This window comes from Petromyzon marinus, chromosome 19 (assembly GCF_048934315.1).
Source record: "Petromyzon marinus isolate PM22_M1 ecotype Great Lakes invasive population chromosome 19, UKy_Petmar_22M1.pri1.0, whole genome shotgun sequence".
In the NCBI taxonomy this organism is placed as follows: Eukaryota; Metazoa; Chordata; class Hyperoartia; order Petromyzontiformes; family Petromyzontidae; genus Petromyzon; species Petromyzon marinus.
The window spans coordinates 1377924-1391259 of record NC_133685.1 but is presented as its reverse complement, the minus strand read 5'-3'; the positions used below and the strand labels follow the sequence as shown (position 1 = coordinate 1391259).

The window sequence follows — 13336 nt, the reverse complement described above, 5'->3', positions numbered from 1 at the left end:
ACCGTGTGCTATCGCCGAAGTGTGGACGCCTCCTCTGCAACTTGATTGTTAAGCACTTACGCGCAGCAGGAGACGCACTTAACGTATATTTACGTGTTGAATGTTCTAAAGGAAGTTCCCTTTCGTGGCTTGACATGAAATGATTATAACTCTGAAATATTATCGTCGTGCTTTTTGGTAGCTGTTGATTTTCAATATTCTCACAAATCAATGTTGTTGTCTTCTTCGTACTTTGTTTGTTCATCTTTAACCGATGTCATGCTTTTTGTCGATTATATTAGCCAATGATAGACGTGCCCATTGTTCAGACCTTTGTCAATTCACTGCTGGATGAATGTCTCCTCACACCATGTCTTTCACGGGGTTCGTTTGATGACCATGGGTGGCGGTCACAATGTTTTGAGAACGACATATTGCTGGTTTGCCCCAATCGAGACTTCTAAATAACATGTGGCAGCCATTACCCACGCCCAGCGTGCCGGTAATCCTAACGTACCGTCTTGTCGGGTTTGTGCCGCGTGTCGTTCTGCACGTTGTCCGACGTTTCGCTCCGCGTCCGAGACCGTGCCGAACCGCACGCGGCGCAAAGCCGATGACGCGCCGGGAGAAGCCGTACGGCGGAACCGTGAACGCCTGCTTGGTCGCACTCCACCGGCTCGCTGGCTTTGCCATCGGTAGCCGTGTGCGCGACGCATTAATTCATTCCCGACGACGCCTGCTGTATATTTCGAGTTTTGGTGTCTCTCTCCCGAGTGGTCGCGTGGATCTTTCTCCAGGTCCTCCGGCGAGTCCCTCCGCATTTAGAATCCACGTCACGCGTTTAGAGTATTTGGCCTGCTGCTATACATTTCCACGTGATTAAGCCACTTGATGGCGAATTCGCTTCTGAACAAAGAGCTGCAGAGCTCAGTGAGGCCTCGCCTGGTAAAATAAATGACGTCAACGGTTAGTTTGTGGGTGGAATGTTCTCCGTGTCCTTTTCACGGAGAACATTTTGGCCGCTACCCTCAACGGCATCCGCAACGGCAATTTCCTTGTTTGGAAACTGTGTTTCGCGCGCTGTGCGTATTGCTGTTTTTTGGAAGTCGGAATGATCACCTTTGCGACTCGATTTGCCAAAACACTCTGCTTCAGCAAGCGGACGAGTGTTGAATGAACGGGGCGGTTCACAACGGAGTAAGGGGACTTGGCGCGCTGCGCGGTGAGCACCGCTGTAACGCTCGCTGTTGTGTGCAATGTAATCACTAGCCCATCGCTGAATTGCGTGTCTGTCATGATGTATACTGTACAGTGAAACCTCGCTATAACATTGGCACTTTCTGTGTTATTACGAATCTAAAAAAATCAACCCAGGTCCAGAGTCAACTTTAACTCGGGGGGAGGTCGCTCATTCTCTTTTGCTGCCCCCAAAGTCTGGAACTCCCCACGAGCCACCCGTGCCGGCGACTCCCGGCTCATGTTCAAGTTCAGGATCCAGATCTTTATCTCTTCCACCTAGGACTTACTGCCTCTCTATGAAGGACATACAGATTCCCCCCTGTTCCTGTACAGCGTCTTCATATGCGGCTGCATTGAGACGCTGTTATAAATCCACGTTGAATTACATTGCAAAATGTCATTTTTCAGAGTCTCAAACAAAATCCCCATTCAGAAAATGTATCAATCAACCAATCAAATTGTATTTCTTTAAGGGTACCTTTCTGTGAAAAAGAACTTTATAGCTCATCGAATTCCTCCAATCTGATTAAAGAATAAGATTCTGAATTCACAAATCCCCCCAAAAATCAGGTTCAGCTGTTCAACCGTAAATTTTACAAACGCTGCATTGAGGTTTCCCTGTACATCGCTAACGCGACAAATGTTTGGTTTGGTCTGAACACGGTTTGCCGTACTCTCCACAGCGTCGTGCCGCCGAGCTGCACCGGGAAGCGTAGCGCGTGGCTTTACATGCAGCTGGAGCGGGAGACGAGCTTGTGACGCGCAGGCACCGTCTCCCTCGTTGCTGCCACGACCCGCCGCGGCAGCGCCTGGCGCGACGCGCCCGTTTCACGCGTGGCGATAATCGCGACCCAGAGGTTGTCGTCTTGTTCTCTCTCCCCCCGTTTATTTAGTTCAACAAATAGGGGTGTGATCGTGGAGCATCGGTCCGTCGGCTAATGTTGCGATTCTCAAGATAAACGAAGGACGCTGGCGTAGCTTCGTCCCTGCCAACGTGCGTTGTTGGGGTTGTTGCCGCGTGTTGTTCGGCGCGATATCCGGAAATTCGCTCCACGCGCTGCCGGGGAGATTCTCCGGCTCGTGCAGCGAAACGTCGGACATCGTGCCGAACGATACGCGGCACAACCTGACGGCACGCGTGAGAAATAAACGATACATGCATCGAATCGTCCGTTGAAGAATACAGGGTGTTTAGATCTTTGGATGGTGAACGTATGGGATTGGACCTCCTCCAGCCTCTAGGAGCCACTACATTAACCACAATGTATAGAAAGAAACGACAATCACTATTGCGACCCCCAATCGTGACAATTAACTGAATCGCGGGGTGAGCGAATCGTTTACACCCCTATTAATATTCTATTTACACGAAGGATATTGTATTCCTAAATAAGATACGTTAACTCCTAGATAGTCCACTAATGTCTAGACAAGGTAAGACACCGTGTCTCTACGGGCGGCTGGCGACGCTTCACAGTATTTGTTGCTGTATTTGACCCCCACAAATCGCCGTGCTGTCCTCCAGTTGCTCATCGTTGATCATTCCACTTGTACCGTAAGCACGTGCTCTGTCTGCCACCAGACTCAATCATGCCTCGAACGCGTCGCAAACATTCCACCGCATTTATTTTCACACACGTCGTCCAATTTACGAGACGGTTCCCTCCCTTACGTAGTGGGTTGTTGATTTTTTTTAGTGTGATGTTTTGTTTATCTTCGAGGTAGCAATGTTTATTTTGTAACGTGCCCACCTCGCCTCCGATGGAGTTCACAGCAATAGCGCGTGCGCGTGAGAATACAATGTGCAGGTGGAACCGGGTCTCGCGAGAGCTGAGGATGGCTTTAAATGTCGACGTTAACTTGAGTGGGTTATTTTGAGTCTGTAATCTTCCCGGACGCGCTTACGGTAAACGATGTGCCGGTACGATGCAATGAATAAATGATGCAGCCCGCAGTCAGCACGCCAGGATGAGAGAGACCTTAGGCTTTCGTAGGCCTACGGAAATGGCTTTGCTGATGCCCTGACCTTCCTTGCGAGCCACTCTAACGTCTGGGGTTATTCGCAATTTCATTCACAGTGTGTCCTAGAAGTACCGGGTTAATCCAGGAGCAGATGCCCCAATAATGTTACATCCGTCAACTTAACAAAGCCCTCGTTATTTTCACGAACGCCAGAAATTGGCTATTAGCTCTTGGCTCATTTACAACTCCTATCGTTTCTCTCATTGTTTAACTTTGCAACAAAAAAACACATGAAAGAAAGTTACACCGAAAAAAAAGAACGTGACCGAAATCACCAAAAGTTACAAACCAATTCTGAACGCACAACCCCAAATCCAGAGCCGTCACTGTGCGCGCGGGGCAGCCCTATGCTGGGGGCTACGCTAGCGCGTGACGTCACAATGCAGGGTGTAGACGGAGGTCCAAAACAAAAGTCCGCGTGCCTTTTGATCGCCAGGAGTGCGGTTTAAAAAGAAAAATTGTTCCACTTTTTTCTTCTTCCCCCAAACGTTTTTGGTGGTCCACCGAAGAGCCACGGTCATATGCGGAGGGCACGGTACACCCCCCCCCACCCCCGCCCACGTTATCTCGAGGACACGCTCTGCATTAGGATATGGGAACGATTGAGTTCTTCTCGGCTTATATTTAAATGCATGAACCCAGTGGAAAAAAAGCGCGTCAATTGATTTCTGTGCGTTTGTACAAAAACAGTTGTTCGGGAAGAATCCGCCCGCTCTACATCACCACGACCAGAAATGGGTGGCCCCTGCACGTTGGGCATTTGCAGGTTTAAAAATCCGCCACGGTGCCGCTCGCTTGCAGCCAGCGGTCATGGGTACGCCACCATCAGCTGACTGTGAGAATGCTGTTTAACTCGACTCTCACCCGTGTGCCCTTCCTTACCCGTGGATCAACTCAGCCACGGTCAGTCTGGGTCGGTGACCTGGAATATATTTCGGCATTGGGCAGCATGCTGCAAATTCAGTGCGCTGCTTGCTACGGCTGCCAGCTGCTGCTGGTCACGTGCCCCACCTACTTGCACTCAACCAGCAATGTGGAAAATATTGCCGTGGGAAATATTAAACCCTGCATCTTGCCCGTGCGAACGAGCTGTCTGGCGGTGTGGCATAAGTCACCACACGAGCCCTGATGAAATAAATGGTTGCCTGGTGGCGAGTGAGTGGGTCGCCTGTCCCACCACCCAGCCTGGCTTGGCCTGGCGAGCATGTTTGAAACCTTCACAGGGTGGCAGCGATAACCGCTTTAAGACGAGATACTGGAATATCAATCGGTTGAATGGAATATCAATCGGCTGAATTCATCTGTTTTGGCAAAATATTCATATTTAAACGTTGAGAAATTGACATTTCTAACCAGGTTTTACCTGTGGTTTCATCAATTCCGTTACACTAACCCGCCTTTATTTCCATTCACGTAGGAAGGACAAGTGCGGTTTAAATAATTTGTTTCCAGTTTGTAAATTTCACACCACTGGGCGTGGTCCTGGGCAGACGAATTGAAAGACCCCACGGTTTCCCCACACAGTACATACCGACAACACTAAAAAGTGTGCGCGCTGTCGTGCTTAAGTATGCTCGTGCCCGGTCTGGATGAATGTCGCCCTGGTCACGCCGCGTTAACCTTGCCTCCTGTGTGATGGCACAGGCCGGAGTGATGCATGCCTGTCCCAGCTTACACCGGCGTGGACGAACAACCGAATTACAGTACCCGAGTTGCTTCCAGGTGACGGTGGCAACGTGACAACAGGCTTAGGTTTTCTCGTTGGTGCTGATGTAAAGCTCTCCAATGCTTTCTCGGGTCGTACCGCGCATTGTTCGGCACGATGTCCGACGATTCACCCCCACGAGCCGCAACCTTTTTTTTCAGGAACGGAACTGGGTTCTTCAGGAACTGAAACGAGAATATTGTTCTTTTCGGGTTGTACCGCAAATTATTTATTCGGCACGAGGTCGCACGTTTCGCTGCAACGCACTTGGGGTGATTTTTTTTTCAGGAGCTAACATTTTAAGTTTGGGGACTGAATTGAGATCCCAAAGAAGCTCCCGTCACGTGCAGCGAAACGCCAAAACACAATGCCGAACAGACACCACGCGGTAGGACAACCCGAAAATATACCGTAAGAGAAGCTTTAACTTGGGGCGATCACTCTTCTGCTGCTGCTGCTGCTGCTACCGCCACCAAGGCGAGGCCTCCAATGTGTGGATGTGAGATCGTGATATTGTGAGAGACCGAGATGGAGAGCGCCTTTATTGATGTTCACTCCGAATGATCGGCTTTATGGGCATGAATAGCTGTGAGCATGCAAGGGCAGACTGTGCCTCCCCAGCCTGCATCGCGTACACCAGTCACGTATGTGTCGCATTGTGCGTCGGTTGCGAATGGAACTGTGAACGCGGCAGGGCATGGCGAGTCGAGTGTTTTTTTGCAGGGGGATTCAAACAAATAAAAGGTCTGCCAGGGTCCCCTTGTGGCAAATTGTGTCCAGGGCCCAAAATGTTGTTGTTTAAAAGTTGTCGGCAGAAGGATTTTGGGCCCAGTGCTGCCAAAGACCTTTCCCCCGCATTATTCGCTGTACCTGCCACCCCCGGGTACAACAACAGCGCTGCTACAATTAATGAATTTCCGTGGTCAATGTAACGTATATTCTTTTTTTAGATAAATAAAGATGAACACTTTACGACTGCTTTCGGGATATTTGTCTTTTTTTGTCACTTTCAGCAGCCTCGCGCCAGCTCAAGCTTTGCACGGCATTCCGGAAAAAAAATATTTCATCACCTAAGTAGTACGGAGTTGGCCAAATTGAATGAAGGCGATTGTGTGGACTTGGCAGTGATTATCCGCTCTGGCGAACCGTCGTAGAATCTATTGTGAGACGAGATGAGCAGAGTTTATGGATTTTTTTATGAAGTGATGTGAAAAGTTATGATTCATTTCTCCCCTATTGACTGATTGAATTATTTGTCACAATTTAGAATTCTTAACAATGCTGTGAATTGCAGTGCCTCTAGTGGCTGCAAGGGTGATGTGAACCCATCACATTCATAATCTTTATTGTAACTGGAGCAATCCGATGAGCTATGAAGCTCTTTTTCACGGATGTCCAATAATGTACAGTACTGAATAAATGAACAATACTGAATAAGTGAACAATAACACACGAGTCTCTTCCCCTTGACAATTCGATTATTAGTCACGATTCGTGGTCGCGATTCGATTCAAGAGCCGAGTGGTCACCATGCGGTGGTGGAACACAGCGTTACCGTCGGCCGCAGGCGCGGCGGTCGCGCGGATTGCAACCAACACCGGTCGGTTAGCACGACTCGTCGCGTGATGAGCGAGCGTGGGAATCGATTTGAATCCCTTCATTTAAATCGCTTCTACTGGGCATGTGTTTAAAAAAGGGCTTTATAGCTCATTGGATTCCTCCAGTATAAATATTCTGATTCGACCCGAATGCGACCGCAGTCCCACGATCCAATTACTGACGTCAGTGCTCGGCATCTCTGTACGGTTATTGAATCAGAATCTTTGTTTAGACCGGAGGAATCCGATGAGCCATTAAGCTCTTTTTCATCAAGTTATAACAAATACATGTGTAATGACGACTTGATACAGTTCTCTTGAGATGGCACTTTATTGAAGACACGTTCACTTGACATCAGGCGGAGACCCCCACTGCAACAGCCCCTAGTCTCCCACGCATCTCCCCCTTATATACCGACACGAGGCCACGCCCCCCTTCTCTATCCTTCTCGCTGACTCTGGACACTCGCTCAACCGGCAGACTCCACTGTCCTCTTCCGTCACCTGACCACGCTCCCTTCTCGATCATTCTCTTCGCCACCAGTCCCTTCACACACACAGCTGACTCCCCTGTCATTACCTCCCGTGGCCACCAGTCCCTTCACACTCACAGCTGACTCCCCTGTCATTACCTCCCGTGGCCACCAGTCCCTACACACACACAGCTGACAGCCCTGTCATTACCTCCCGTAGCCACCAGTTCATTCATACTGCAGGCTGACTCTCCTGTCATTACCTCCTGTAGCCACGAGTCCCTTCGCACACACAGCTGACTCCCCTATCATTACCTCCCGTAGCTACCAGTCCCTTCGCACACACAGCTGACAATCCTGTCATTACCTCCCGTAGCCACCAGTCCATTCATACTGCAGGCTGACACCCCTGTCATTACCTCCCGTAGCCACCAGTCCCTTCGCACTCACAGCTGACTCCCCTGTCATTACCTCCCGTAGCCATCAGTCCCTTCGCACTCACAGCTGACTCCCCTGTCATTACCTCCCGTAGCCACCAGTCCCTTCGCACACACAGCTGACTCCCCTGTCATTACCTCCCGTGGCCACCAGTCCCTTCGCACACACAGCTGACTTCCCTGTCATTACCTCCCGTGGCCACCAGTCCCTTCGCACACACAGCTGACTCCCCTGTCATTACCTCCTGTGGCCAACAGTCCCGTCACAATCACAGCTAACTCCCCTGTCATTACCTCCCGTGGCCACCAGTCCATTCGCACACACAGCTGACTCCCCTGTCATTACCTCCCGTAGCCACCAGTCCCTTCACAATCACAGCTGACTCCCCTGTCATTACCTCCCGTGGCCACCAATCCCTTCTCACACACAGCTGACTCCCCTGTCATTACCTCCCGTGGCCACCAGTCCCTTCACACTCACAGTTGACTCCCCTGTCATTACCTCCCGTAGCCACCAGTCCCTTCACCATCACAGCTGACTCCCCTGTCATTACCTCCCGTAGCCACCAGTCCCTTCGCACACACAGCTGACTCCCCTGTCATTACCTCCTGTAGCCACCAGTCCCTTCACACTCACTGCTGACTCCCCTGTCATTACCTCCCGTAGCCACCAGTCCCTTCCCACACACAGCTGACAGCCCTGTCATTACCTCCCGTAGCCACCAGTCCCTTCCCATACACAGCTGACAGCCCTGTCATTACCTCCCGTAGCCACCAGTCCCTTCGCACACACAGCTGACTCCCCTGTCATTACCTCCCGTAGCCACCAGTCCCTTCACACTCACTGCTGACTCCCCTGTCATTGCCTCCTGTGGCCACCAGTCCCTTCCCACACACAGCTGACAGCCCTGTCATTACCTCCCGTGGCCACCAGTCCCTTCGTACACACAGCTGACTCCCCTGTCATTACCTCCCGTGGCTACCAGTCCTTTCGCACTCACAGCTGACTCCCCTGTCATTACCTACCATGGCCACCAGTCCCTTCACAATCACAGCTGACTCCCCTGTCATTACCTCCCGTGGCCACCAGTCCCTTCAGCATCACAGCTGACTCCCCTGTCATTACCCCCCGTAGCCACCAGTCCATTCGCACACACAGCTGACTCCCCTGTCATTACCTCCCGTAGCCACCAGTCCCTTCACACTCACTGCTGACTCCCCTGTCATTGCATCCCGTAGCCACCAGTCCCTTCACAATCACAGCTGACTCCCCTGTCATTACCTCCCGTAGCCACCAGTCCCTTCGCACTCACAGCTGACTCCCCTGTCATTGCCTCTCGTGGCCACCAGTCCCTTCACACACACAGCTGACAGCCCTGTCATTACCTCCCGTGGCCACCAGTCCCTTCACAATCACAGCTGACTCCCCTGTCATTACCTCCCGTGGCCACTAGTCCCTTCACAATCACAGCTGACTCCCCTGTCATTACCTCCCGTGGCCACCAGTCCCTTCGCACACACAACTGACTCCCCTGTCATTACCTCCCGTGGTCACCAGTCCATTCGCACACACAGCTGACTCCCCTGTCATTACCTCCCGTAGCCACCAGTCCCTTCACAATCACAGCTGACTCCCCTGTCATTACCTCCCGTGGCCACCAGTCCCTTCACACTCACAGTTGACTCCCCTGTCATTACCTCCCGTAGCCACCAGTCCCTTCACCATCACAGCTGACTCCCCTGTCATTACCTCCCGTAGCCACCAGTCCCTTCGCACACACAGCTGACTCCCCTGTCATTACCTCCCGTAGCCACCAGTCCCTTCACACTCACTGCTGACTCCCCTGTCATTACCTCCCGTAGCCACCAGTCCCTTCCCACACACAGCTGACAGCCCTGTCATTACCTCCCGTAGCCACCAGTCCCTTCACCATCACAGCTGACTCCCCTGTCATTACCTCCCGTAGCCACCAGTCCCTTCGCACACACAGCTGACTCCCCTGTCATTACCTCCCGTAGCCACCAGTCCCTTCACACTCACTGCTGACTCCCCTGTCATTACCTCCCGTAGCCACCAGTCCCTTCCCATACACAGCTGACAGCCCTGTCATTACCTCCCGTAGCCACCAGTCCCTTCGCACACACAGCTGACTCCCCTGTCATTACCTCCCGTAGCCACCAGTCCCTTCACACTCACTGCTGACTCCCCTGTCATTGCCTCCTGTGGCCACCAGTCCCTTCCCACACACAGCTGACAGCCCTGTCATTACCTCCCGTGGCCACCAGTCCCTTCGTACACACAGCTGACTCCCCTGTCATTACCTCCCGTGGCTACCAGTCCTTTCGCACTCACAGCTGACTCCCCTGTCATTACCTACCATGGCCACCAGTCCCTTCACAATCACAGCTGACTCCCCTGTCATTACCTCCCGTGGCCACCAGTCCCTTCAGCATCACAGCTGACTCCCCTGTCATTACCCCCCGTAGCCACCAGTCCATTCGCACACACAGCTGACTCCCCTGTCATTACCTCCCGTAGCCACCAGTCCCTTCACACTCACTGCTGACTCCCCTGTCATTGCATCCCGTAGCCACCAGTCCCTTCACAATCACAGCTGACTCCCCTGTCATTACCTCCCGTAGCCACCAGTCCCTTCGCACTCACAGCTGACTCCCCTGTCATTGCCTCCCGTGGCCACCAGTCCCTTCACACACACAGCTGACAGCCCTGTCATTACCTCCCGTGGCCACCAGTCCCTTCACAATCACAGCTGACTCCCCTGTCATTACCTCCCGTGGCCACTAGTCCCTTCACAATCACAGCTGACTCCCCTGTCATTACCTCCCGTGGCCACCAGTCCCTTCGCACACACAACTGACTCCCCTGTCATTACCTCCCGTGGTCACCAGTCCCTTCGCACACACAGCTGACTCCCCTGTCATTACCTCCCGTGGCCACTAGTCCCTTCACAATCACAGCTGACTCCCCTGTCATTACCTCCCGTGGCCACCAGTCCACTCACACCGCATGTATACTCTACTATCATTACACAAGTAGCAAAAAATGTCAAGAGTGACAATTGAACACGTACTTGCCTTACCGTCACCTCGTAAATATGTACATTGTATCTGGACGGCTTAGAAGAGGAGCTGGGGTTGAGCAGGACACGAGGACTCGATGGTCGAGACGAAGTCTGGAGTGGCGGCCAAATCCCAACACGGCTTTCATCCAGCAGTGGACTGCAAAAGTATCTGACCATCAAGCATGTGCATGATTGCCTGACACAAATTATTATATATATAAAAAAAAACGTTTTATAGTACGTGCTAACATTTAATTTGTGACGTTCATATGAATGTTCACTGAATATTAAATTAAAAGGGGATTGTGCCAATATGATTGTATTGGCGTCCGTGACGTAATTCGCGATAATTTTCGAGGTCGCCGAAACAGTTGCGTGACGTCATCGCATCAACATCAATCCGTGACGTTCCTGCCGTACCGTGACGCCATACGCGACATCCCTCGCGGCATGGGTGACGGTAGCGAGGCCCCTGACTCCATTAAACGTCACCGCACCTGTGGACTCGTGTCACGTCAGCGCGCCTGAGGACACGTGTTGACGTCTCCGCGCCTGAGGACACGTGTTGACGTCACCGCGCCTGTGGACCCTTGCGACATTGCCGCGCTTTCAGACCCGTGTGACGTCGCCGTGCCTGTGGACAAGTGTGACGTCAACGCGCCTGTGGACCCGAATTGACGTCAGGAGAAGCACAGCGGCGCAGTCCGTGCGCGGCAACGGCGCTGCAATCGACGTTCGCGAACATGGCCGACAAATTCTCAAGGTTCAACGACGATCGCGAGTTCCAAGTACGTGTCCTTGTCGAGCGCCGCTGACGACGCGAACCCGTCGGAGAGCGCGGCGGAAACGAGGCAGGGAGAGATGAGAGGCGACGCGGAGTCGGGGTCGAGGCCTCAACCCCCCTCCCCGCGGCCGTCCCCACCGCCTCTCGCTAAGGCCGTGGTCCCGCGCCCTCCACATTTCCCAGTCCGCTTAGGCGCCACAAGTTGTTATGCGCGGCTCTGATTGGCTCCCCTTGCGTCACGTGGAGTGAAGGTAGCCAATCGCGCGCCGGCAGTGACGGCCGACTCGCCTATGCGGCGTGGGAAATTGAGTCGCCGTTTGTCACTGGGGCGTGGATGATGGCTGCGGGGTTTAGCGCTACGCGGGGGCTTCGTACGGCCAGGGGTTGAGGTGTCGGGACCTCAGTTGCCGGTGTCCTCGGCCGAGGGATTGAGGAGTGGAGGGTTCGAGTGGCCGGGCAGGCCTCGGGTGGAAGAGAGATCAAGGCGCAGGCGGCGGTGGAGTGAGGAGACAATGGGGGGCATGGCCGCGGGGCAGCTCCGGGCAAGGACGCGGGGCCCAATGTGGCTGGGCTCGAACAGGGAGGGCAATCTGTGGTGAGGGCAGAGAGCAAGGCGGCCCGGGCGACGGGTTGGGACGGCGAGGCAGCATGGGCCTTGATAGCGCACGGCGTTCACAGAGCAGGGAAAGGGAGCCAAGAGGGATTGGGACAGCTTTTGCATTGGGAGAGATTAGTACAATGTAGCAGGGAGAGGGAATTCTACAACGCACTATGGAGATGTTGTTAGTCCTGTACAATGGGGCAGGGGACCATAGTTGTGCAGTGTAGCATCGAGACACCATTGCAATGCCAGAATCATAATACGTATGTATACTGGAGGAACCCGATTAACTATACAGCTATTTTTCCACGGATGTACAGGGAGATAGCTGGACAATTAAGCAGGGAGAGAGGGATTAGGGAGACAGAGGAGTAATGCAGATGAGAAGCAGGCTAAGGGAGCAGTGGAAGGATGAGGGGGGGGGAATGGCTGCTTGCTGATCAAGGCCTTGAAAGTGGTGGGCAGACGCGGCCTGGCAGGCACTGCAGCAGCGAGCGGCACGGCCACGTTGCTGGCAGCAGCAAGACGAGACGAGCCCTCGGCCGCTGAGGAGACACGGGGCCTTGTGTCCTTCCTTCGTGGACGGCTGTCGGGCAGGCAGCTGTCAAAATACGTGTAATCGGTTGTGGTACACGTCGTCCGAAGCAAATCCTCGCACAGCACACGAACGAGTTGGCGTGTGGTGATTGTGTACGAGTCCAAGCCAGCCGATGTTCTAATTATAGTGGGTTCATTTGGAGCAACCTAATCGCGCGTTAAAACGTGTGTACGCTTGTGTAATCAATACCCATGCAGTTGTCCCGAACCCCTCGGCAGTAGGAATGTTTGTCACACGGCGCGTGCGCATTTGGCGAGGCGCCGTTTGATGAGTGTTGCCTCGTTCATAAAGGCCTTGGTTTACAAGAGACAATGAAATGGCCAACCTTTGGCCATTTGCAAACACATCCCTCGCACATAGCAGTGCACAATGCTGGCGACATTGCTTCTTGAACGCATTTCTTCATCAGTTACAGTTCAAAATCATATTTTATTGTTTCTCTTCCACGTGACTTTACCGAAAGAACCAAGAATATGAATCCCTGCAGTCACGAAAGCTTTAAATCAAAGTAATGACAATGCTAAACTCTCTTATGAAACCGAGAATACTGCCAATACTCAGACCTTGTTATGAAACAATCTTCCACCTACTCCGACGCAATATACAAATAATACTAGAGATAGAGGTGGCCCTAGGTTATTGGCAGCGGTTAAAGGAATTTTAAATTTATGCTATTTCGCTACCATTACGTCATGTGGAAACACATTGCATAATTGTTAACGGTGGGTTGTGTTTACTAATGAGTGCTTTTATAATTTGGTGTCTGGAAATAGCTTGGTCAATAAAGATCAATCAATTCGATTTTCTTTTTTACTTA

At 52.3% G+C, this 13336-nt stretch overlaps 2 protein-coding genes across 2 annotated transcripts in view; both read left to right on the top strand.

The window, feature by feature from the left end:
* The window catches only part of LOC116943952 (electroneutral sodium bicarbonate exchanger 1-like), a 128579-nt gene extending 122656 nt beyond the window's left edge, over positions 1-5923 (top strand). Inside the window, 1 exon segment of the mRNA XM_032957325.2 lies at positions 1902-5923. Within this exon segment, the coding sequence (XP_032813216.2) occupies positions 1902-1977 (76 nt within the window). The 3' untranslated portion in view covers positions 1978-5923.
* A 5088-nt stretch (positions 5924-11011) lies between these two features.
* The window catches only part of GPATCH8 (G-patch domain containing 8), an 88613-nt gene continuing 86288 nt past the window's right edge, over positions 11012-13336 (top strand). The window contains exon 1 of the mRNA XM_032957326.2: positions 11012-11324. Within this exon, the coding sequence (XP_032813217.2) occupies positions 11280-11324 (45 nt within the window). The 5' untranslated portion in view covers positions 11012-11279. The remainder of the gene's footprint in view (positions 11325-13336) is intronic.